This window comes from Polypterus senegalus, chromosome 4 (genome assembly GCF_016835505.1).
Source record: "Polypterus senegalus isolate Bchr_013 chromosome 4, ASM1683550v1, whole genome shotgun sequence".
Classification (NCBI taxonomy): Eukaryota; Metazoa; Chordata; class Cladistia; order Polypteriformes; family Polypteridae; genus Polypterus; species Polypterus senegalus.
This window is the reverse complement of record NC_053157.1, coordinates 123,856,902-123,884,348: the sequence shown is the minus strand read 5'-3', so window position 1 is coordinate 123,884,348 and position 27,447 is coordinate 123,856,902. Positions and strand designations below refer to the sequence as shown.

General features: G+C 37.4%; 1 protein-coding gene across 2 annotated transcripts in view; it reads right to left on the bottom strand.

The window, feature by feature from the left end:
• The window catches only part of mfap3l (microfibril associated protein 3 like), a 40,858-nt gene extending 13,631 nt beyond the window's left edge, over positions 1–27,227 (bottom strand). Inside the window, exons 1-2 of one of the 2 annotated variants that reach the window (XM_039751251.1) lie at positions 27,123–27,227; positions 25,685–26,069 (exon numbers count right to left, since the gene is read on the bottom strand). In XM_039751251.1, the coding sequence (XP_039607185.1) occupies positions 25,685–25,961 (277 nt within the window). In that variant the 5' untranslated portion in view covers positions 25,962–26,069; positions 27,123–27,227. Of the gene's footprint in view, positions 1–25,684; positions 26,070–26,471; positions 27,085–27,122 lie in introns of those variants that run through there. The other variant, XM_039751253.1, reaches the window with a different exon arrangement.
• Between the last annotated feature and the right edge of the window lie 220 nt (positions 27,228–27,447).

Here is a 27,447-nt window from a genome sequence, read left to right as displayed (position 1 = left end):
CCTGTCTTACCACATCCATAAATCTCTACTTAGGCCTTCCTCTTTTCCTCTTACCTGGCAGCTCTATCTTTAACATCCTTCTCCCAATGTACCCAGCATCTCTCCTCTGCACATGTCCTTTCCAGTGCATTCTCTCCTCTCTGACTTTGTCTCCCAACCGTCCAACTTGAGATGACCCTCTAATGTAAACAGTATACTGTATGGGGAAATAACTTTTCAAAACTAGTACTGAAACTGTTATATGGACTACTTTCAGGTTCTGGAGGTTATTTAACAATACTTTCACAAAAACTAAATGCATTTTGCATACTGCTAGAATACAACTGAATGACTTGACATTTTGATTATGTGACATGGAAATTTTTTATATGTTTGTCATTGTCCACCACGTGCTTCTATTCTGTTTGAAATGTTTTGTCTGCTCTCCAAGAAAACAAGGTTATATATATATTTTTGGGTGAAGTATTCCGTTAAGAATGAGATAAGGTAGATGTAGGTTAACTATGTAGTCTGAAAAAAACAAAGTGTAATCCAGTGTTTTATGTTGTAAGCACACATTATAGCAGGCTTCATATTGTTCTTTTAGTGGTCTTTTAGGAGATGCCACGCACTACCATATTTAACATGTCTGTATTTAAATTGGTTCCCGTTATTATCCTGGGTATGTAGTTTTGTTTAAACAATGAGTGGCTGATTTCTCTGCAGATCATAACATACTATTCTAAAAGTATGATAATACATTCAAGTAGCAAAGACATGTCACATAGTTCTGGTACTGTGTGACCAGAAAACAGCAAAAAAAAAAATTATATAAATAAAAACCTATATTTTAGAAATACTCAGAATTGATTTTATTTACTAGTTTAAATTGTTCCTGCACAAATAGTGTGTGGAAGCATAAATCGACATTCATATCTAATCTGAAAACATCAACAACTGACAGCACCAGAGGAAGTCTTGTTATGCATAGCGGGTGTAAACCACTATTCTCAGGAAATTAATGATCCTAACAGCAAAACCACATAGCTGCTAAGAAAAAAATCTTTGGCCAGTATGTACTTCCTTAGCCAAAATATGTCAAACAGCTCTGTAACATTCCCACTTGAATTCAGAGAGATATTTGTTATTCATATGCAAAAAGAAAGAGAACGACCATCAATTAATGCATTTATGAATGACTAAGCAAATTTAAAAGAAATGTTGTTAGCTACTGTGTGTGAAACACGTAAAACATCAGAACTGAAATTCAATATTGAGCAAAAAAATTCCTGAAAAGGACTCTAGGTTTACAAAGTTAACAGTAACTTGAGGAGAACATTACAGTAGACTAAATCAGATTTTATTGAAATCAAAACATTTTGAGTCCAGAACTTGAAAGGCATATCCTATGGTGAAGATTTTGCAAATTGCCAAAGATTAGCTCTTGTGTACAAGAATACAGTATGTGAATTAACAGACTCTTAACATTGATAAAATATAGTGCATGTTTGTTTTTTAGTACTAAGTTAACATGGATTATGAAAACCACAAAATCAAGTATAAGTATTGTGCTATCATATTTGGAGACCCCTGCCTAGTCTAACTATGACCTAGAAAAAGCCTCCTTTATAAGCTACAGTCAACAGACCTGCTGCTGAACTATGCAATTGCTAGTCATTTCTTCATGTTGACTTAAATACTAACCAAAGTCATAATTTAGAAGCAAAGAGTGATGGTTTTTGAATTATAGTAGCAGCCATTATAAAGATTAGCTACAGGTCAGTTGAATCTACTATTTACTAACAATTAAACATGCATTAGTGTCAAATGAGATCATGCTGAAAAATAAAACTAGTTTGATTTTACTGCTGTTTCTCTTAATAGGTCAGGTGCAAAAATTTTTGGCCACCACTTATGTAATTGGATGTGCCAAGGAAAATCTTCATTTAACATCAAAGCCAACAAAAAGATCATAAGATCCAAATCTAAGCAGAGATGTATTTACAACCCTGATAGTATATTTTTCTTTGTGGCACATCACTGCTGCATGGTGACAGCAGGTAGGTCACATTCCATAAACTTTCATGTGCGCACTTGTTTTCCATTCAGTACTTATAAAGTTGGTAACTTAGCAACCAATAGAAAACAAGAAAATCCACATTTTTTCAAGACTGAGATCAGCACAAACCCTCACTAGTAAATATATCCTTTCAAGTGTTTTCTTTATTGAGTTCTTTCGAAAAAGTACGGCTACACTAATTTATAAATTCTACCTTTAGTTTCTTAATGCAATGATCTTACCATAGTAAAATCTGTTATACCACAAAGAAATCAGAAAAAAAAAGAAATTAACATTATCATCTATTCACAGTCCAAAGAATTCAACTGAAAATCTAAACTGACAAAGTGCATGAGTTATGTGATTATGCCCAGCAGCTGAATGGCTTCCATGGTTTCTGGCCTGCAACCGGATAGAGTTTACTCCCACTGACCTACTGTAAATAAGTCAAGAGAAGTATGGGAAAACAACTGGATGAATGCAACTAAAATATAGTTTCTTATAAACCTCTACTTAGAAATCATCTGTAAAACACAAAATATTATCAAAAGAGTTTTAAACTATCCCAACTATACCATATCAAACGTAGTAAAATCACCTATTTACAACCCTAATCCCTGAAATCACTGAATTGCTCATTAGCCTGTACTGTACAAGTAAGAAACAACCCCACTCACTTCCCCATATTTCTTTTAAGTTTTTTAAGTCTAGATACTGTATATATTCTATAAAAAATTTCTCCACCTTTATCCACAGGGAAATAACTTATTACAGATACAAAAAAGGCAGAGAACTTCCATCCCTTTCACCATTATTATACCTTGCATCTAACCAAAAAATATAAACACATATATTACATATAGAAACATATTACTCTCGTCTAGATTGTTCTAATGTTTAAAAGGGCATAAACACATTTCATTATACATGATGCGAGAGAAAATAAGAAAAGCACATTCAGGGAATACACTGAAAGCTTAGCAAATGAAGAAAACAAGCCAACAATTTACCTTATGCAACACAGAAATCTTTTCAGCATTACAAATTTGTCAGACAGCTATGCAACAGAACGAAGAAAATTACAATTTCAACTGCACTGACGGGCTATAACCAAGAAGTCATTCAGCTAAGCAGTACTCTGGATAATAAACTATTCTTGAATACATTTTAAATGCATGTATTTTAATTCCAGGTCAATGAGCAGAATGTAAAGCGCTTTTAAAAATAATGAAATTTTAAGCACAGCAGAAAGTCTAAAAAATAATAAAATATACATAAAACTGTCAGTTGTCTTTATACTCTACATAAACTGAATTTTGTTACCCATCAACTCCTCCCAACTAAGCTAAACTTTCTCCTTTTTAAAATTACTCTCTCTATTATATAAAAAAAATCCTGGCATGAGACGTGACGTTTTCAGAGATACTTTCAAGTCCCGCGAGACAAGACTTTGTGCCAAGAGATTTAACCGCATCCGCTGCTGGTAATAAATGACAAAGAGTAGATGACATAATAGAACGTCATAAAGAGGTTCAAAAATGTTGGCTTGATGCAGTGCAGGTTAGAGATTATGAAAGTACTAAAACTCGAAAGTCTCAAAAAAACGATAGTAAAAATTGCATTACAATGCTGATCAACAAATGGAAATTATTACTCAGTGAAATAACAAAACAGCGAAACGAGATTGAATATATTATTCGAATTTAAACTTTAAGTCGGAGATATGTAGATCGTCTAATTTGTGTTGCCGTCAGGGAAAACTAGCATTTCTTCCCAATGAAGAGGCGTATCCGCAAAAATTAAAAGATTTGTTGTTTGGTGAAAATGAAATCCACATACGCGAAAGGCAGAGATGTGAAGTGGTTGGCGCATAGCGCAGAACAGGGGCTTGGAGAGCAAAGCGAGCAGTAATAGTAGTTACTATTAGTTAATTACTAGTAGTTAATTATTATTAAAGCAATATAGTATCTAATAAGCTCAGATCTTAATAATATGAAGTAATAATCAAAGATTGCTTCAAAATTAACTATACATACAGGAGTACACTTTTTTCTTTTTCTTTTATTTTTAAAAAAAGATAATCTTGCTTTGTTTTTGGACAGTGCATTGACAATTATCAAGTGACTGGCCAATTGTATCCCTTCATGCCAAATTGAATGATCAATGTAAGCAGTCAATTACTACTAGTTGCGAGTCAAGTTTAAGCTTAAGCATCATCTTTCTGCTGTTGAGGCTTGGTCATTATCGAAAACAGACTTGGGGATTCTGGGAAGTAGCTGCCAGTTAGTTTTCATTTCTCAGCACACCTGAATGCCTGAATTTTATTAATTAGAAAGCCTCCAGTCTTATTCATAACCCACCTGTTTTCATTTCATAATATATGGAAGCTGTTATCATTTTTACTAACACAACCATATGTAAAGTTCATTATGATGTGCAAACAGCTGTCATATTTCTTAACACAAGAAAGTAAAAAAAAAAAAAGCAGATGGATTTTGGGGACATCTAACAAAAGAAAACAATGGAAAAATCACAACAGGCTGATGAGTTGCTTTCATGGAAAATAGTGAGTACAGAAGAAACGTGTGTAGTGTTGCAATTATAGATTGGCTCCAATTTACTTACTAACATGTGAATTATAGTCTTGTATATCTCAACTACAGCTGTTTTTGCTGATCACCTCTCATATATTAAGCAGTATGCAAGCATCACACAATTTTCTCTTATACTTTCAAAGGCTGTATTTATCTGTGTCGAAAAACATTACCGGAATGCAGAAATGCAAATGCAATAAAATCTATGTATGTGTAATTACATAATTGGAAGCAGAATTCTGCAAGCAGGACTTTTCAGAAAGGCAATTGTTTATCCGCATAGTTCAAATTCAGCTACCTCAGCTGATTCATTAAAATCGCTCAGAAAATTCATTTCCTGTAACGCTGCAAATCACCATGACAGGGCTGAGGAATATGTAAACAACAACTCAGTGTTCATTTGTCATTTCAAAGAGTTACGCTACATTTCTGAAAAAGAAAAAAAAAAAAAAAAAGAGTGAGCAGTAAATTAAGTCACAATACCCTTTACAAATGATAACAAACAGTTTTTTGCATTAATTCAGCAATTACAGATCTTTGAAAATACTGTAATTAATTTTCATTTTAAATCATTAAATGTTTGAAATGTATACAACCCATAGTGTATAGAAGGGAATTTTGTAAGGGTAAAAGGCAAAACCCTTTAACTGTATATGAAAAGGTTATTTCGATATTATAAAGACTAAGGTAAAAATAAAAACCTCCCCTGAACTTTTTTTAATTCATATACACTTTTAATCTGTCACAGTCTACAAATGCATGTAACTTACTAAAGTGAAAAACAACCCTGAAAACATGTATTAAAAATATAATTAGTGATTATAGTCACATGTCTCATAGGCTAGAAATAAGAGTGCATGTTTAACTCAAAATTGACTGCAGTTCTTAAAGGGTTTGAAAATAAACAAAATGCATTATACAACTAGCAACTCTAGCCAGCTAGAGTTTCTTCTCAATTTAACATGTCTAAGATTATTGATCTAGTTCAATTAATCAATAAATAAATACAGAAAAGAATAAGTATATATGCCACTTCTGCAGTCTCTACACTGACTTCAGAACTTAAAACATGTTAATGAAAAAAACAACTCACAGATACTAACCTTCTCCACAGTTCTTCCCAACCCTGTCATACTAATAGTTCCGGTTTGTTTTATAATTCTACAGACTCCAGCTCTGTAGCAATAGAGACTATCATTACAAAGCACTCCATCTCCTCCTTTGCACAAAAAAATATGAATCAGTGTATTTTAAAATATTTTATAACACATTATACAAGTGAAATTTGTAAGTGGAGGTTGGCATTTCTTCTTTTATGATATCCAAGTGACTTTCCTCTAACAATAGTCCTCCAGTACAGCAATTACTTTGCATAAACCACAGAGTTGGTCATTTTTCTACTTCACCTCTTGGGGTTATTGTATTGAAAATGGCTGCTTTTTCTAAATCTTCAGTCATTACCTGATGGCATTCAGGGTCTTTTTAAAGAAGGGTTTTTTTTTTTACTTCTATGTATTGAACGCCATTCAATTTTTTACAGCTTATCAAAAACATATTAATAGTTTGTTTTTGGCTTTTATTAGCCACTATGCTGACAAAAGAATTCCTGCTTGAAAAACAGAGCATTTCTAAATTTTGTTTATTTAATTTATGGATGTGTTGAGTCATGGGATAAAAGACTAATCCCCTGGTGCAAGTCTTTTGTGATGAAATTGTGTTGTGTGGCACCAGAAAAGTGGAAGTGGAGAGGAAGTTGGAAAATAGACAACTGAAGTTAAATAGGAAGGAGACAGAATATATGAAGTTTAATGATGATTAGGGTTTAGAAATTAGCCTGCAGGGAGAGCTATTAAAAAGAGTGGATATATTTAAATATCTATCATCAACAGTAGCTCATGATAGAAAATGCAGACATAACCCATGGACTGCAGTGTGAATGAACAATTGGAAGAAGGAATCAGGAATATTGTGTAATCAAAGAATTAAGGCAAAGGTTAAAGGTGAGATTTTTAAGTTGGTGGCAAGACTACCAATGATATATGGAGCTAAAACATGGGCAGTAAAGGGAGCACAGAACAAGAACTTAGATGTGGCAGAAATGAGAATGTTGTGATGGATCTATGGAGTTAAAAGAACAGAATAAGAGATGAGACAATCAGAGGTACAACAAAAGTGGGGGATATATCTAAGAAAGTACATGAAAGTAGGTTGAAGTGGTATGTGATAAGGAGAGATAATGAATATGTGGAAAAAAGAGTGATGGGACTAGAAGTTGAGGAAAAGAGAAAGATGGAAGCCAAAGCAGAGGTGAATGGTTAGAGTAAAAGAAGATTTGAAGGAAATGAGTCTGACTGGCGAGGAGGTGCAGGACAGAGCTGTTTCAAGAATGCTGATGACCCCACAAAAAAAGTAGGAAAGGATGAAGAGGAAGTAGATGACTTTATGAAAGACAAATATGTTACATCTTTGTTTCATAAATATTTTGCATCTGACTGCACCTATTTAGGAGTTGTCACAGCAGATCATCCTTCTTCATCTATCCCTGTCTTTTTCCATCATTTTCTGTCACATCTCTCTATTATAAAAAAAAAAATCCCGTGGGAAGGAATGACTAGGAGCCGATATGTGATCTTCACGTTAAGATCACGGAAGACAAATAAAAGACCCGCGAGACGAAAAAGAATGGCCATGGAGTGTCTCGCAGGGATATAGAACATGAGATTCTTGCAAGACATGCCCTACTTACAAGCAATATCAGAGCCCAACCAGCAAAAAAAAAAAAAAAACTCAGTAGTGTAAAGGCACGCAGCACACACAGATACAGGGGTCAAAGTGCATATAGAGCGTATAAAGGACAATACGTTATAAATGAAACGTCGACGAATAAAAGATCACATTAGCACAAACAAAAGGAAATTAATCATCAGGACCAGGTGTAATTGAAAAAATTGCAGGACAAAGCGAGGTCAGAAATACAACGCAAAGAGCAGAAAAAGTCTTTTCGCATTCGCATCATTCAATGCACAAAACGCAGATTTACACAATAATGGACCATACGCTATGAGTATCTGTGGTCCAGCAACAGTTAAAGCAACAACAAGTTTAATTTCAAAGGAAACACAATTCGGTCAGGTGTATATTTATGATCACAAAGAAGCTATCACAATATGAACAGCAGAGACATGAAGTGGCAAAAAGGACAGCGGCTGTACAGGCTTTAAAATGATCGAAGGGCAGCGCGACAGCAGCTGACCCAACCCAACCCCCACCATTCACAACCTGAGCATCAATATACGTCCTGCAAGAAACAGATTTAACCACGCCCAGGGCCGGAAATAAAGGACAATTATAGTTTTTACAACGTCTCACGAGACAAGGCAGTGAGCCATCATTTAAAACAAGTCCACAGACATCTAACCTAGCAGTTGTTGGATTGCTTTTGGCAGACAAGCATCATGTGCTCCAGCTCTTAAAACAACGACATGCGATACAACGCAAGCAGCATTATACGTCTGCCGAGAAAGAGATGTTACCACACATGGGGCCGGAAATAAAGGACAAGTATTGTTTTTACAAAAGTTTTTAAAGTAAATGTGAAAATAATGCATATGTAACAATTCCCATGAAAATAACAATCTCTTTAAATTGTATATCCGGTAAACCAAACACGGGGGTGAGCGAGCGAAGCGAGCAGGGGGCAGACCACCCTGGTCATACAAATATACAAACATACAAATATTTTGCATCAAATAATGATATTCAAAAATATATGATGAATATAATTACATAAATTAGTTTCTATAATCATGTACTTAAAGATGGATTCTAAATAGGCTTGTGGTACTAAAATAGATTTAATAGATGGCAGATTCCAACTCAACTGATGTAAACACATACTATTTTTAGCTGTTGATTATGGAGGGACTATGGCTACTTCATACTTCTTGAACACAAAATCTTTGAAAGTACCACCTCCTGGAGAGTTAAAATCAATTTTGAAGTCTGTGACTCAATAATTTTAATGACTTAAGAGATTTGTTTTGTCAGGAATGACCATCAGATGTGTAAAAAGTAAAATAAACAAAATGAAATAACCTCTCTTAAGGTAAATTTGAAAGGGTGAATTAATCATTAATTAAGGTCACACAGAATGTTTTATTGTTAGACATTCTCAAAAAAGGGCGTTTTCAAAATTTCAAAAACTGACACAGTGTATCCTATTTGATATATCCCAGTGAAAACCAAACCTTCCTTACAAATTACGTGGAAAACCATTAGGGCCAAATTTCATTGAAACTGGTCCAATGGGAGCTGAGCTGTTTCATGTGGACATACATGACTACAATAACAGATGCTTTTGCATTTTGTGTAAATACACCTAAAAAAATAAATGTACTGTACTTCATGTGCATAATGATTACAAGGCATTACATTTCTGTCCTGTTCATATTTTTATATTTATGACTGTAATAAAGTTAGCCTAAAATATGTACTCACTTTATATATTCAAATTCATGTATGTAAAAATGTAATGCATTAACATGAAAAAAAGTCCTCTCTGGTCAAAGAACACCTTTCCTACAGTATGGAAGTCTCTGTAGAGTCTAATAAATCTAGTGAATAAGACTAGGAAATTTTACTTTCTCAAGGACACAGTAATAGTGGTATGAAGTTAAGTAAACATCTTTGAAAAGCTGAAAAGTTTTATATTTATTTTTTTACTTTCCTTAATACATTCAGAACTGTATTGTTACATTACTTGAATAATTGTTCTCAAAACTGATTTTTATTATGTATTTTTTTCATTGTTAAACAACTAAGCTTGTAGACGTTGCCTGATCACTGGTTTACTAGTGTAAAACTGCTTCCAGTACACTTTTTTCAAATATAAAAAAAGAAAACAATTCATGTAGACACCAATGTAAAAAAGATCAATTTTATTCATTGTTTCTATTTCAGTTTAACATTTAGTCCGGCCTCATTATAAAGCACCATTTACAATCTTGCACACACTTGAGCAAACAACCGTCTTTTGTTAAATGAAAGGACAGAGTCTATATTCAAGCTGCCATCTTTTTACAGTTCAGAAGAACTGCATAAGAAAGGCCTACACTATGTGAATACAAAAGTGGATACCACAGATTTATATAGATAGTATAAGTGCCAGGACATGTTGCTCTCTCTCTGTGTTAGTGACCCCAACACCTTCATAGATAGTTTGTGACACAGTAGAGAAGGCACTGGTCCACAATACCGTAGACAACCAGGGTTCTACTGTGTATATATATATATATATATATATATATTTATAAAAAATGTAAAGTTGACTGACTCACTGAGAAAAAGACTATTTCCTGTTTAGTTATAAATTTGAAATTTTGCACGGATAATACATTAATGGCAATAGATATCTGCCAAGAAAGGACATTTCAGTGTATCGATATTTAAGTGTAACGCCACCCCAGCAAAACTAAATAGCCCAAAATCTTGGTTAAAGAGAGATGAAACTTAAGTGACTCTTTTTTGTTGACACTTGTCTGTAATAATGTTGTAGCTAGTGGGATTTTCTTAGGGTCTGTGTCCTTTTTTCTGCTGAGTGTCATGACAGAACTACACAGAAAAAGGGGGCTGTGTGGAATAGTCGGTCCACAGCTATGCAGCAAGAAGTCAGTTTTAAATAAATAATTAAATAGCTGGCTCAGTCTCCGTGGGTGTGTGTGCTTGCAGTTGCACGTCTGCACGTGAGGCTGTGATCTGTTTTAATTGCTCAATTGGCTTTCTGTTGTTTGCAATTGATGCGCTAAAACCTTGATTTTAACCTTGTTTTAATGGGAGTATCTATCTGATGGATTTTAACCTCCAAAGACTTACTGTTTTATGGATTATTTATTTATTGACATATCAGATGAAGCACTGCACTTTAATTTGAACATTTTGGACTGTTATAATAAAAGAACTTGTTCACTTTTGCACCTACCCCTTGGTATGTATGTGTCCTCATTTGCCCTGCTCATCTTATTACGGAATTGGCAGTGGCGGATTCAAGAGGCTCTCAAACAGGTGTAGGAGCATGGAGCTGAACCACACCGTCACAGGCTGCCATTTAGGCAAATGAAGGACCCCCGAAACAAAGTGGAGGAATGAAAGTTTAGTGAAACTCAAAGAAGGCATGCTTATTATCTTGCTTTCTTGGGCACACGCAATACTCCCTATTGTATTGTCTTCTTTTTACTCCTTGCAATGCAGTATAAAACACATATACAAGTGGCAAAGTAGGGCTACAATTTAATAATAACATGATTTACAAATAACTGAAGTCTGCATAAACTTGTTAATTAGAAACAATAAATTTGCCTATACGAGGTTACGATCCAAAAGTTCCAGGGATGCATTTATTCTGCAGCCAGAAGGGTTTGGTTATATCAATCGCCGCTAGATAGCAGTTCAAGTTATCCTTGAGAGCTGTTATCACACATTATAACGTCAGCGCAGTTGTTTTTCAAGTCGCAGTTCTCGTTTAAACTTCGGATGTGTCTGTGAAGGGTTGTGAAAATTAGTGATTTGAAAGACCCAAAAAACCTCGACAAGTTCACAGCAACACCAAGTCAATGCTCATTTGCTTCTTTGATGTGAAGGGTGTCATCCACAAGGGATTTGTGCCACAAGGACAGACGGTGAATGGAGCATTCTACAGGGATGTTCTAAGGCGTTTGCGAAATCGAATTCGCGAACACGTCCTCAGATGTGGACTGACAAGTCATTTCTTTTGCACCACGACAATGCACAAGCTTACACATCTCTGATTGTGTGCAAATTTTTGGCTTCTACAAAGTTTACTATCATTCCCCACCCTCCGTACTCCCCTGATTTAGCGCCGTCTGATTTTTTTTTTTTTTATTTCCTAAGATGAAGATGAGGCTCAAGGGACACAGATTTGAGACGGTGGAGGAGATCCAAGCGATAACAACCAATGTCTTGAACACACTGACAAAAACTGACTTCCAGAGGTGCTTCGAAAGGTTGAAATCTGGCTGGGATTGGTGTATCAACTCAGCGGGTGACTATTTTGAAGGAACTGTTCACCATCTATATATATATAATTAACTAAGGCAAGACAACCATGGAAAGCACGCCGGAAGGGGTGTGGATTCACTGAGCCGCCGACAAGTAAGACACCTATGGCGCACACAGGAAGGAGCCACGCCCACCAACTCCAAGACCATTGGATACAACGACAACTCGCAGAGCCACGCCCACCAACTCGGACGCGACGACACAGAAGAAACGGCGTCATTTATATTCGTCTGTCGTAGAGGCCACATGCACCTGCACGTTAACTGTTCATAGAGGCATGTTTCTCGCGGAGGCAAATCGCCATATGCAGTGTGTAAAACGATTTGCGAGGGGTATCCCATGGGATCTTTAAAACAATCCTTTACAACTGAGGTTAAAACACAATGAAGTAAGCAGTCTTTAAAAACCGAGTTTTCGGTTACGACGCATGACCGCGTGCACCATAGCAAACTGTTTTACACGCTACATACAGCAATTCGCATCTGCGACAAACATACGTCTTCTTAGATGCTCCTGCAGAAATACAGAAGACGTTTCCCTGCCCACCAACACTCCTTTTTCACCGGTCCGCGTCTACCCTCGCTCTCTAGGCATGCATTCACACTGCCTGCCCATGTGCCCGGACGCAAAAACTCACCAACCACCCAGTTAGCCCCTTTCGTCTGTGCTAGGAGTCCACATGCACGTCTAAGCCACGTTGACTTTTCATTATTCTTTTCGGTTTAGACACCTGACCGCGTCCACCATGAAAAGCCATGTGAAAGGAACAACGAAGCCCCGCCCAGAAACTCAACCCCTCCTCCCACGTGCTCAGGAACGCACTTCAGACCACTGCCCGCCAAATCAAACAGCTCATCAAACACATACTCCCTTTGGTCTGTTCTGCGGTCCAAACCCAGCTGTGAGCCACGTTGACTATTCTTTTGCCCTCCATGGCTACCGCTTCAAATGTATTTCATGGAAACAACACTTCTTTCAATGTTATAGAATTTCCTGCTTCAGGTAACTGTTTGTTTCTGTCAGTCGGGTTTTTTTGGAGAAATGTCATTGACGAAACTGTTGCTCTCAAGTTTCGTAACATGGCTGTTAGCTTTGTTTGCCAACATTGGGATAACTTCGGTGACGTGGTGTCCGTTGTTCTTAGTCACATAGGCATTGTTATACAGTCTGCCCAACAATACGCTGATTACATGAATACATCTGGACTCTATGGTGGCGAGGCAGAAATTGTGGCAATGTCCCAAATCCTTCCAGCTACTATCAGCATTTACTTCCAAGACCATCCTCATGCCTCTCCTCGAGTTTACAATCCGGCCCAGCATCTCTTCATATCCCTGCTCTTTAGCGGTCCTTTGGATCATGGGCATTACCAGGTTCTCATGCCTCTCAAATACCCACGTGATAACCTTCTGGTGACATCTTTTGACTCTGTCGGTAAGGGCACACAGGGGGCACACCCACTTGCTCGCCACACTAATGTGACGTCACCTGCCCACTCTCCTCTTCCTGAAAAACATTTAAAGACTCCCTCCCCTGAACACACACATTCCACACAGGGCTTTCAATGCACCTTTTGTTCCAAAAGCTTCAGAGTGCACAGATATCTGAACGCACATTTGAAAAAACACAATATTAACCAAATGATGCAATGTGAACATTGCCAACAATGCTTCGAGACAACTCGCGCTCTCAAAAAACACTTATGAACTCATTCCACTCTCACCTTCAATTGCACATTTTGTAACGAGGACTTCACAGGTGAGATGGATCTCCACAACCATATGCAGATCCATTCAACACAAAGATTTGTATGCAAAATTTGCGACAAACACTTTCACGCATGCAGATACCTTACTAACCATCTCAAAACACATTCCCTGATGAATTCTTTTCAGTGTCAACACTGCTCCAAAACCTTCACACGCCAGAAATATCTCAAAGCACATTTAAACACCCACTTCACTGAGCAAACGCATTCCAAACAGATCTTTGAATGCACGATTTGTTCAAAAACGTTCTGAGTGCAGAGATTTCTCAACATGCATTTAAAAACACACTCCACTGAACGAATTATGCAATGTGAACATTGCCAGCAATGCTTCAACACAACTCATTCCAATTCCCTTCAGTGTCAACACAGCACTAAATCGTTCATGCACAAACAACGCATTCACTTTTCTGCAGCTTTTCAAGAAGATACCGCCATTCACGTCAAAGAACATAACACTGGCCTTCCTACCGCACTGTGTGCTTCTTGCAATGCTCTTCATTGGCTAGCAGAGGTCAACAAATCCGGACATTAAACTAGTTGTTGTCATGCCGGCAAAGTGTCTTTGCCACCGCTATCCAAACCCCCTCTTTTATTAGAAGACCTCTTGACTGGCAAGAACCCGCTGTCCCGAAATTACTGTGATCATATCAGGGAATACAACTCTGCTTTAGCTTTCGCGTCAATGGGCACACACATCGCTCAACCATCTGGACAAGGACCGTATGCTTTCAGAATCCACAGTCAAATTTATCACCAGGTCTCTCCTTTATATAACAATCCTGACACGTCACCACAATATGGTTAGCTATATATCTTCGATTCTGCTGAGGCTAACAGTCACCGTTTGCAAAAGGAATGTAATAGCACTTGCAGTGACATTTTGTTGCTTCAACTAGACAACATGATACGACAGGTTAATCCCTTCGCAGAGTCTTACATGCAAATGCATGACATTATCACTCACGGTAACCCTGTTACTGCTGTACGAATGGTGTTCATGGAAAATCCTGGTCTGGTTATGAGAAGGTATAACGCCCCGTCCTGTCAAACTGATGTTGCCGCTATCTTTGTAGGTGAAGACGGGGAACCTCCTGCACAACGCGACATTTGCATATATTCAAGGGGAGATGCTTGCAAGCGTATCTCTGTTCTCAATATGAACTGCGACCCCATGGTTTATCCACTGCCATTCCCTTACAGAGATCCAGGCTGGCACATACAATTAACGCATGTTGAGGAAAAGCAAAGCACGAAAAGAACGTGAGTCACACAGCTCCAATTTTATGCTTTCAGGCTTGCCATGAGATCTTTATTTAGTGTCTTGCATTCCAGTGGCAAACTCTACAAGCAATACATCGTTGACGCATATGTAAGAACAGAAGGCGCGCGTCTACATTACCTTCGCTCACATCAACAAGATTTGCGTGTAGAGCAATACAGGGGACTTATGGATGCTGTCACTGCGAAAGCACATCACCATGACCTCCGCCCTGGACAATTGATCATTCTTCCGATTGCGGTCTGCCAGTTTTCAGTCACGGACGATTGTGTGTTGGTTCGTTCCGTGCATTGTTACAATGTTGCTTTTCTTGCTGATTTATTACATTACCGATTTTTCAAATGTTAATTTTCTCCCGGTTTCTTAAAATTATTAAAAAACCGGCCTGATTATGCGGCGTATGGTACGCCGCGGGTTGGCTAGTAATTGTTATTTGGTGTGTATGCTTTTAAATAAATGCATTCCAGGAACGTTTGAATCGCACCTCGTAAATTAGCCATACAGTATAAACTCATATTGATAATTCCATTTCACTCATTCTGACAAAACATCTAAGAAATTGTGACATGCACACAATCAGAATCTCTGTTTATGACTTAATCAGCAAACAACCATTGCTGAGAAATTATTTTCAATATACTGCAAATCAAGGGAACAAGGTTGTGAAGATCAGACTTCATGAACCCAAGCAGTTAGTTCCTCATGATGTGATCCAAAAATAAAAAAAGAATTTATAAATAAACATACAATATGTACAGCAACACAATATAAAAACCAGCAAACCAACAGTTGCAAGAAGCAAACAATTGACTCCCACTTTAATAGTTGTTACAGAAATATATATCTGCCAAAAATCCAGATGTAAATCTAACCTGTAAAATATACAATCATATCACAAAAAATAAAGAATGATTTTTCACCCAAAACTATACCTCATAATCACAACTACTACTATTTTTCCCTTTTTGTATTGTGACTATTTTCAGACAAGCTTTAGCAAAAATGCTTTGGATCTTGTGTGAATATCATGTGCCAGAACAACTCAGATGATCTTTTTTCAGATTGTCGGACTATGCCAATACATTTCACTCATATGTGAAAAGGTCTTTAGAGCTAAAGTAGTACATATATAACACAGTTTATTAACTTGGAATAAATTACTCTACAGAATAAAATTTTAAATATATTCTGAAGCGATAGGCAAATCATTCATAGTCAAGCATGGTAATAGAAATGTGATATGCTTTTGCCATAGTAAATGATGCTGATTGTAGAGTTGTGGCCTCAAGTCTCTGTCCAGACACTTCCTGTGTGGAGTTTATCCATTTTGGCTATGCTTGTATCAATATATCTCCATGCAGGGTAGATTTGTCTCTGAATTGTACTAGTGTGCATGAATTACTGTGACCTGCAACATGCTGATGCCCTGTCTAGGACTTTTTCTTGCTTTGCTTGAATTGTATAGTTAAAAAACTGATCGATAGCTGGATAATTCATCAGAATATTTACAGGTAGGATTAATCAAACAACACTGTGTTGTTAAATAAAAAAATAGTATGTGTATAGTTATTGAACTGAATTAGAAATAATGATAGTTTTAAGGTTTTACACAGACTGCTACAATTCTATAATCTGTTAATTCTGTTTGAATGTGTATTTATTCTAAAGTAAGTTTTTTCAGCTTTGTATATAAATTGGGTATACATTTGGGTGTTGCAAATTAGACTGAAGTACAACTTAACAGAGTGGCAGGTTTGTGGCCTTTAAGTCATCTAAAATGTCTACTTTGTTATAACAGCATTGGAACAGAAAATTGCAATTGTCCACTTGAAAATAAACTATTCACACTGCAGCCCAAAACTATCAAATGTAGAAAATCAAAAAAAAAGCTGCAAACCTCCAAACTTAAAAGCAAGTAGCAGTTCAGGAAGCAACTACAAAGTAAAAATGTTCTGATGTTGAAGACTGCAAAACAAAATAAACCATTTGTTGGAGTATTTTTTTTCTAAGGAAGTGATGACTGATAATGTTGGCATGCGATACAAAAAAAAAAAAAAAAAATATTATATATATATAAGGGAAATAGAATTTAAGGTTGGGAATTCAATGAAGGATTTGCTGTATGGCAATGAATAATGAAGATATTACTCCTAAGTTAAACAAAATGGAGCTTTGTATTTCTCATCAAAAACATTCAAAGGACACAACATTTTAATTTTAGGAGAAATTCTCACTAACTATTTGGTTAGGTGCAAAATGTATCCAATTTGTTTGAACACATTCTGCTTTCCAGGAGAAGCTGAAAGTTATTAAGCTAACAAATGCTGGCTTTGTAATGAGTTGGGGTGTGGTGACAAAGTGGACCACTAGTTAGCACTGCTACGTTGTAGCTGCAGAAACCTCGGTTTGCTCACTTGCTGTGTTGTTTGCAATCTCTTTCAGAGATTTTAGTAGATTTTTCGAAGCCCACTCAAGATTTCATTCCACAACCAAAACATTTTCAGCAATGCTAACCAGTAACTGTAAATTGGCATCATATGACTGGGCACCGATATGCTCAGTGATGGTCCCCATCCAAGGATACTTTTTACCTTCCGCCAGGGAATGGTTTTGAGGCAGAATATTATTTATATTCAGCATATCTGAAGATGGATGGATGAATTGGCAAAGGAATTTAATCATCCACAATTAATTTGCCTCATTAAAAGACATTAATACTTAAGGCCAGGTTTTACTTAATCATTTTAAATACCAATTGCTTGCATTGCAAATTCGATAGATCTATAATTTAAGATTCAAATGGAAGACAATGGAGCAGATACCATTTGATGTGGCACTAGTGCAACTCCATTTTGTAGCAAATGTTCAGTTCTGGGAATCTAACCCAGCCACAGGGGATGCACAAACCAGTGTGTTTCTTTGTGCCAGTCCCAAGCCTGGAAAAATGGGGAGGTTACGTCAGGAAGGGCATCCGGTGTAAAATTTTGCCAAATCACTATGCGGACAAAAATACAAATTTCCACACTGGATCGGTTGAGCCCCGGTTTAACAACGACCGCAACCAGTACTGTTAGCCAACAGGGTGCTGGCAGAAATTGGGCTACTGTTGGCCGAAGGAGAAGAAGAGGGGGGGAGACGTGTCCGAAGGAAAGAGGAGAGGAGGAAAGTAAAGAGAGTGGAACTGAGGGTAGGGACTTTGAATGTAGGCAGTATGACTGGTAAGGGGAGAGAGTTAGCAGATATGATGGAGAGAAGGAAGGTTGATATATTGTGCGTGCAAGAGACTAAATGGAAAAGGAGTAAGGCCAGGTGGATTGGAGGTGGATTCAAATGGTTCTATCATGGTGTGGATGGGAGGAGATATAGGGTAGGAGTTATTCTGAAGAAACAGTATGTCAAGAGTGTTTTGTAGATGAAGGCAGGCAGGCAGAGTAATGATTATGAAGCTGGAAACTGGAGGTGTGATGATGAATGTTGTTAGTGCATATGCAAAGCAAATTGGGTGTGCAATGGGTGAGAAAGAAGATATTTGGAGTGAGTTGGATGAAGTGACAAACAGTGTACCCAAGGGACAGAAAGTGGTGATTGGAGTGGATTTCAATGGGCATGTTGGTGAAGGGAACAGAGGAGACAAGGAGGTGATGGGTAGATATGGTGTCAAGGAGAGGAATGAAGAAGGTCAGAGGATAGTGGATTTTACCAAATGGATAGACATGGCTGTAGTGAATATGTATTTAAGAAGAGGGAGGAACATAGGGTTACGTACAAGAGTGGAGGAAGATGCACACAGGTAGATTAAATCCTATGCAGAAGAGTTGATCAGAAGGAGACTGAAGACTGCAAAGTGGTGGCAGGGGAAGGTGGTGGTCTGTAGGATGACATTGGAGATGAAGAAGAGGAAGAGAGTGAGGGTAGAGTCAAGGAGCAAATGGTGGGAAATGAAAAAGGAAGACTGCAAGGTTGAGTTTAGGTAGAAGGTGAGACAGGCACTGGGTGGCAGTGAAAAGGCATCAGACATTTGGGAAACTATAGCAGATGTAGTAAGGGTGACAGCAAGAAGGGTGCTTGGCGTGACATCTGGACAGAGGAAAGAGTAAAAAGGAAAGCTGGTGGTGAAATGAGGAAATACAGGAGAGTATACAGAGGAAGAGGATGGCAAAGAAGAAGTGGGGTAGTCAGAGAGATGCAGAAAGTAGACAAGAGTACAAGGAGATAAGGTGCAAGGTGAAGAGAGAGGTGGCAAAGGCTAAGGAAAAGGCGTATGATGAGTTGTATGAGAGGTTGGAGACTACTAAGGTGGGAGAAAAGTACCTTTATCGATTGGCTAGACAGAGGGACCGAGCTGGGAAAGATGTGCAGCAGGTTAGGGTGATAAAGGATAAAGATAGAAACGTACTCACAAGCGAGGAGAGTGTGTTGAGCAGACGGAAAGAATACTTTGAGAGGCTGATGAATAAAGAGAACAAGAGAGAGAAGAGGTTGGATGATGTGGAGATAGTGAATCAGGAAGTGCAATGGATTAGCAAGGAGGAAGTAAGGACGGCTATGAAGTGGATGAACAATTGAAAGGCCGTTGGTCCAGATGACATAGGAGAGATGGCAGTGGAGTTTTTAACCAGATTGTTTAATGGAATCTTGGAAAGTGAGAGGATGCCTGAGGAGTGGAGAAGAAGTGTACTGGTGCCGATATTTAAGAATAAGGGGGATGTGCAGGACTGCAGAAACTACAGGGGAATAAAACTGATGAGCCACAGCATAAAGTTATGGGAAAGAGTAGTGGAAGCTAGGTAAGGAAGTGAGGTGATGATTAGAGAGCAGCAGTATGGTTTCATGCCAAGAAAGAGCACCACAGATGCAATGTTTGCTCTGAGGATGTTGATGGAGAAGTTTAGAGAAGGCCAGAAGGAGTTGCATTGTGTCTTTGTGGACCTGGAGAAAGCATATGACAGGGTGCCTTGAGAGGAGCTGTGGTATTGTATGAGGAAGTCAGGAGTGGCAGAGAAGTACGTTAAGAGTTGTACAGGATATATACGAGGGAAGTGTGACAGTGGTGAGGTGTGCTGTAGGATCGACGGATGCATTCAAGTTGGAGGTGGGATTACATCAGGGATCGGCTCTAAGCCCTTTCTTATTTGCAATGCTGATGGACAGGTTGACAGACGAGATTAGACAGGAGTGCCTGTGGACTATGATGTTTGCTGATGACATTGTGATCTGTAGCGACAGTAGGGAGCAGGTTGAGGAAACCCTGGAGAGGTGGAGATATGCTCTAGAGAAGAGAGGAATGAAGGTCAGTAGGAGCAAGACAGAATACATGTGTTTAAATGAGAGGGTGGTCAGTGGAATGGTGAAGATGTAGGGCGTAGAGTTGGTGAAGGTGGATGAGTTTAAATACTTAGGATCAACACTACAGATTAATGAGGTTTGTGGAAGAGAGATGAAAAAAAGGGTGCAGGCAGGGTGGAATGGGTGGAGAAGAGTGTCAGGAGTGATTTGTGATAGACAGTTATCAGCAAGAGTGAAAGGAAAGGTCTACAGGACGGTAGTGAAACCAGCTATGTTATATGTGTTGGACAGAGTGGCACTGACCAGAAAGCAGGAGACAGAGCTGGAGGTAGCAGAGTTAAAGATGCTAAGATTTGTACTGGGTATGACGAGGATGGATAGAATTAGAAATGAGTAAATTAGAGGGTCAGCTCAAGTTGGATGGTTGGGAGACAAAGTCAGAGAGGCGAGATTGTGTTGGTAGGGACATGTACAGAGGAGAGATGCTGGGTATATTGGGAGAAGGATGCTAAGGATAGAGCTGCCAGGGAAGACAAAAAGAAGACGGCCTAAGAGAAGGTTTACAGATGTGGTGAGAGAGGACATGCAGGTGATGGGTGCAACAGAACAAGATGCAGAGGACAGAAAGATATGGAAAAAGATGATCCGCTGTGGCAACCCCTAACGGGCGAAGCCGAAAAAAGAAGAAGTTCAGTTCTGAGAATCTGCATGAAATCTGTCTTAATCAAATAATATTTCCTTAATACACACAAGATGCCCAAAGAAAATGAACTATCTGACTAGAATCGTGTCTGCAGGTGGAAATTTACATGTCTGCTATTCAAGGTTCATACTGTAAGTTTCCTTGAAAAAATTGCCACCAGATTTGATGCTACCATGTGAAAGGTTGACCAACTACACTACAATCAAAATATGAGCAAGATTTGAATTTCCTTTTTAATGTTACATCAATATGATGCAATAGTTACAAAATGAGTTTTTATTTAGATCCAAGATTTCCTTTACAGTATTTTAATTTCTATTCAAATATTCACTGAATTATAATTATGAATGACTACAAGAAGACTGACTAAATGAGAATTACTAAGGTTTAATAATTTGCAGTTTTTATAAATTAATGATTAAAAAAAAAGATCATTACAGACATACATAAAATCAGTAATAAATAGAAACTTCTTTTCTGATGTGCGATTAACTGAAAGGTGCATCTGTAATAGAATACAGACATGTGGTAAAAATGTCTATTTGACAAGGCAGTTACTGAACCATTTATCATCTCTTCAAGTTTAATCACTTACATGTGGCTCCCAGGAGGGGCAGCAAGTTGGCACAGTGGTTACAATCCAACTCAGGGACTCAAGTTTGTCAGGTGTTTTGGGTATTCTTCAGATCAAAGTTTCTGTGGTGTCCTCTCACAATTCAAACATGCATATTTATTTAATAATTGAAGGACACTTATCAGTGTCAGTAAATGCCCATGAACATACCATGTGGGTTCTCCTTAACCCTATATTATAGGAGGTGTTAGGAAAATGGATGGATAGAACTCTCAGGTGTGAAGTTTGTGCACCCCAATTTACAACTTGTTGCAAGTCACAGACAAGTAGCTAAATATATGGTTTTAACGTAAAACTATAAATCATGCATCACTTTTTAAAAAATGCTTCCTCTGAAAATGTTTTAATAATCATGAAGATGAGCACTTTGAGTAAATGCTAATATGACCAACCTCTAATTAACAGCTCAAAATCAGTGTAATTACTCTGCATAAATTTTAGAGATGAAGAAATAACTTCAACTTGAAAAATAGCTTTTAAGTCTTAATATCAATTTTGCTGCATAAAATTATGTTTTGAAATAAATCATATTTTATATACATTTTTTAAACTACTATGCTCTTTCTTATGGTTTAAAAACGGCTTAAACAGGAATAAGTTCAAACCTTAAAAGTCTGAAAACTTACAGAATGAGTTCATTTTTCTAAATAGTGTTACTAAGTATTGAAATTGCACACATACTGTAAAACAGTGAAATGAATTAATGTTACTGCAAAGTTGTGTGTTGCTTCCTCTGTTCTTTAGACAACTAGACAACAACCACCAAAAAATGTTTCATTTACAGTATAATGAAACAATGCGATTGATTGTGGCAAGGATGATCATAGACAAGCCTGAAAAACTGATGACACTTCACTTATTTCAGTCACAGATCAGAAAAATCTACAGCAGAGGAATTCATAGAGATTGCTGCAAGGTTTAATAATTCATCAGACAGAACTAGTATAAGTATCAGATAATATTATAAAGGTTGTTAAAAATCATTTACCATTGATATAACATTGTTATAAATCACAACTTACATCTATTTCATCATGTTATGGACTGGACTGAAAAAAAAACCTCTAAAATTACTTTTACTCACTCAAACATTTTTTTATTATCTTATCCTATGGAAGTATGAGTCAGCATGGATTAAAAAATCTGATTATTGTTTTGGGACGCTTCATTCTGTTTAATTGTAATTGAGCTGTGTCACATAATCTAGCCTTTTCTTTTTCTCAGTACAATTTTATAAATGCACAACAAACACAGAAAGTGCATAATGCTGTATATTGACTGGCCTTGGAAACTTGCATTGACATTCAGGTGGCCACGGCTTTTCAAATATCTAACGTTTTAACACAAAATATAATGAAATATCATCAATTCAATTACTTATTGTCATTGTGGTTGTGCTGTACATAACGAAAAAGTACTGAAAAGCCCCATCTTTAAAAATGAATAGTACCAGCATTTCTCTAAAAGCATAGGGTTGGTATTTTTCAAGTCAAAGATGTACCATGTTTATCAACCTACATGTGAATTTGTCTTGTGAACTTGTGTTCCAAAGTCCAGCATTTTTAAAAATTACTTGCCTGCACTGGGGCTTTATAATGGAGGTAATTGGGCCACAAAAGCACAGAAAGATAAAGAACAGAAAATAAAAACCAAAAACTCATTGAATATGCTCTCTTTGAGTTTCAATAAAAGAAAACATTCTTTCTGAGTTTCCAACATACAATTAGGACAATAAAACGTTCTTGAAATAATATTTCTGGTACTATTTATCTTACGAGAGGAAGCCACTTCCTGGGGGTGTTGTAAGATTATTAGAGAAGACAACAAGTGCTGAGGTATTGCTGGCAGCTGGTTTTCTTTGAAACTAGCTAAATCTCATAATATTGATGTTTCACAAGACACAGCTTGGCTTAAAAAAATGGACGTATTCGGTAAGTTTTAAGGCTTTTTTTTTTGTTTTTTGTTTTTTTTTTAAACTGGCATTACCCAAATTGTGATTGCATTCACTACACTGTTGGCACGCAGACTTATTCTGATAAACTATAAGAACCCAAACTCTCCTCTTTTAAGTCAGTGGGAAACTGATGTGTTATACTATTTGAAATTGGAAAAAATCAAATACTCAATTAGAGGATCCATACAGACTTTTTTCAAAACATGGCAGGATCTAATCAGTAATATTTTAAAATAAGTTTATAAAGCACAGAGAATTTATTAATTTAGGTATGTTTACAAGCCTTAACTTTTACGCCATTTGGCTTGCTCTCTCTCTCTCAGGGGTGGGGATCGATCTGTTCTTAACATAATTCTTTTTTTTTTGTAAAAACTTGATTGCTATGTATTGATTGTCATAAAATTAATAAAAAAAAAACAAAAAAACTGGCATTACCCATTTCCCATTAATTCCAATGTTAAATGCAAGTCTGAGCAAGATACTTTTGAAAATGTATAGAAAATGCTTAACTTTGGAGCACAATTTTGCAAAGGAAATAAATATATGCCATGCCTATGAAGAAATAACTTTGAAAAATACTGAACTAGTTTGTTTATATACACTATATGCTCAGTTACAGTACATATTATATCTAGTTCAGATCGCCAAGGGGAACTACACACACTCACTCTTCAAACATATTATATATTTTTTTTATATAGGTGCGTTGCAATGAGCAATCCCCTCCTTTCCTGTTACTGATTTGTGGAGTGTGGCATAACAGAAAGGTGCATGTTATGCGGGCTGGGGTTATGAAGTTATGAGATCTGTGTGTTTTCCTTGTTACTGGTACTGAGTTCTAAAATCTAGTACCAATACCACAGTCAACATTTTAGTACCAATCTAACACTAAATTGTCAAGTGTACAAAACACCATGAAACTCTTATTTGCATGCTTGATCAACAAGCACCATGCTGCCACTTGGTGTAAATCTTGCTCCACGTGCTATGTTAAAACACAGAATAAAATACTTGAAAAGTAGCCTTTGCTACAACTCGCTAACCTATGGTTCAAAATTTCAATTAGGTAAAACCATATATAAAATAACCAGGAATGGCATTTAAAACATTATTCACATACATGAACTAATTAGCACACAACCTCCACTGTTTTCCATGTTAAGAATAGAAAAGACAGCACAGAATGGACTTAGCAAGCTGCAATGGAACAGCACAATGCTGGATGGCAGCTCACAGACTTGGTAAACTTGACAATGTATACAAATGCAAAGATAAATAGTTATTATTCTTTGCTTGAAAAAAATCAAATGGTTCGCATTTGCCATTGCATATAAAAAAATCTGATGTGAATATGCAACATAGGAAAAGAATATGATTTGAGGATCCGCCTGTGCATGTTTTGAATCACATACAGTCACAAAGTTTGACTAACGGTGCATACTCAAATGATTGTATAGCATATTGGTAGCTTTGCTGCTCTATCAGACAATTGGCACATTTCTGTGCACAGCATCATTTGTTACAAGCCATAGCATATAAAACCATTGATAAAACATAATTATAGAGTCCAAAAAAAAAAATATATGTGGCCTGTGGTGAAGCAATTCGTGGTGCACCTGTGGAAAATGTAAAATTTCACCCATGATAGCTATTGTGAGCACACAAGTAAAGCATATCCTTACCTCAGGAAATTAGTGCCAAGAATCTATGATAAAATTTCTTATTTCCAGTTTCCTTTTGTTGTCACAAACATGCCTCAGAAGCTTTTTTCAAATCCTTTACTGCTTTAAAGCGAACACATTCAGTAAGGCTCCCATTTCTGCATTTAGGGTGATGCACATTGAAGGCCATTTTTAACCACAGCTTTGAGCATAGTATTGTGAAAATGTATTAATAAAAAGTTTTATTTTAGTGTATTAATAAAAAGCTTCATTTTAGAACATAACTGAATGCTGAAAATTAATTAATATAATGTGTACTGTGTATTATGTTCGTTGTATTTACCTTGCTATGTGTATGGATGTAACTTAAGGATAAATTCATAGCAAATATTCTGCCTGACAATAAATAAACATCAAGAAACTATACAAAAGCAAAAAATATACATGTTTGAGAAGAAACATCTTTCACTTGAAAAACATAATTTACTCTTTTATACTGGAATTGTCACATTTTATTCTAAAATCATCAAATTTTAAATTGTATGCATTCTCTATTACCAGTTTAACAACTATTAAAATGTAACCAAAACAAATATACCCTCTCCTCAAATTCAAAAAATGACATGCTGTCCCACTGCTTTTAAAAACATCTTAGAAATCCACCTGTAGAAAAATAAACGTATGGCTTACCATTTTCCCCGGAATCCAATAAGTTACCATTCGAGTTGTACCACTGAAAATGAGGGATTGGGTCCCCTGTTACATTACAGTCTATCAAGGCACTATTGCCTTCCCGGGCAATAATCTGATGGATCCTAGAGGTGATCAAAGGTGCCCTTCCAGAATCCAGAACAGCGCCCTCGTGTGTCCCATTCAAGGCTTGGGCACCAACAATTGAGTCCGGTTCCGACAACACGATTAAAATGGAAAGCAGCAACCCAAAAGTCCATCCGTCTTTGGTATCCATGATGCGTTTTTCTCTTCTTTAGCTGGTCACGCTCACTATAATCAGATGGACAATATCGATCATACTACCGCTACTATCAAATTCATCATGAGCAGTTCCGATGGATATCTAAAGAAGAAAACAGAAATGTGTCGTTTAGGAATCGGGAAGTCTCAGAAAATAATGGTTTTCATATTCATGTCGACAATTAAGGAACTGAAAGGTTGGTGTAATTACTGTTTTCAGTTAACTATCCATTTTATTGAACCCACTGAATCTTGTTTTAAAAACGCGGAGCTGCGGCGTTAATGCGGGCAGCAAGGCACGAACCAACCCGGGACGGGTCGCAGTCTGTGCTGCCTGGATTTACGGATCAGAAAAAAACTGCCAATAAATAAGCAATATCATGAATAAACTGTTTATCTTTAAACGTTACTTTAAGTTTTATGACAATTTTCAGATTCTATCAAAACCGTTAACAAAGACAGCAACGTAGAGAATACAACTGAATGGCAAACGACGGTAACTTACTTGGACCTCCGCAGCAGACCAAGTCCGGTCCCCGGCCTTTCTGATCGCTCGCTCGCCGCCGTCAGCTCTGCGGCACGTACAGTGAAGCGCAACAAATGGCAAAACAACGCTGCAAGACACCAACCACGGATTAAGCTGTCAAAGAGTAAGATGTACACACGACGATGACACAACTTCATGCTGCAACAAGTATCTCCGAAAAACGAAACAGCGAAAGATAAACATTTTAAGTACAACGTAAACACGAAGAATCCTGTCAGGATGTAGCGCTAGTCGAATCAGCGAAGAGTCAAAACAAAAAGCTTAAAGGACAAAGCGGACAAGACGAATAGCCGCAGTGTACAGCGCGACACCGGCCGTATTCAAGAAAGCGACAGGGCATCACCTCCTTCCCAAAATGCAAGAAGTTTCGTTAGAACGGTACCATGAATTCCAAGTCACTTTCAGGACTGATTAGTTAGAAACTCCGAATCCCGACGAAGGTTTGTGTTCTGAACCGGCTTTTTAAGTCGAAGAAACGTTTAAATGCGATTTGCGAACTTCTGAGCAAAAATCGCTACCTTAGGGAAGTCAACTTTACTAAAGCATGTTTTAAAAAGACTTTAAGAGTGTTAAAAAGGAAATAAAACATGGATTCATCCGGTACTGTACCTCTCGCGTCCGACCGTAACAACTCTGGTGTTCCAGTCTTACTGCAGCAGGCACAAAAAAAAATGTAGGTCAGGACTGCAGTGCGCATGTGCTCAAAACTGCGGTCGCGTGCACAGGCAGTGGCGCCACGGTGGACTTGCGCAGAGTCCTGTCGGCTACGGAGCGCTCATGTGGGTGATTTTTTATTTTTTTGCAGCAAGTGGCAGGACTAACACTGCGACAGCGTTCACCGGTCATTAGAAAGGTAGATTTTACAGTTTTAACCTCATGCCTGTAGTTGTATAAAGCAAAGTTAACAAAGGACACCCTCACACACGGTAATGCA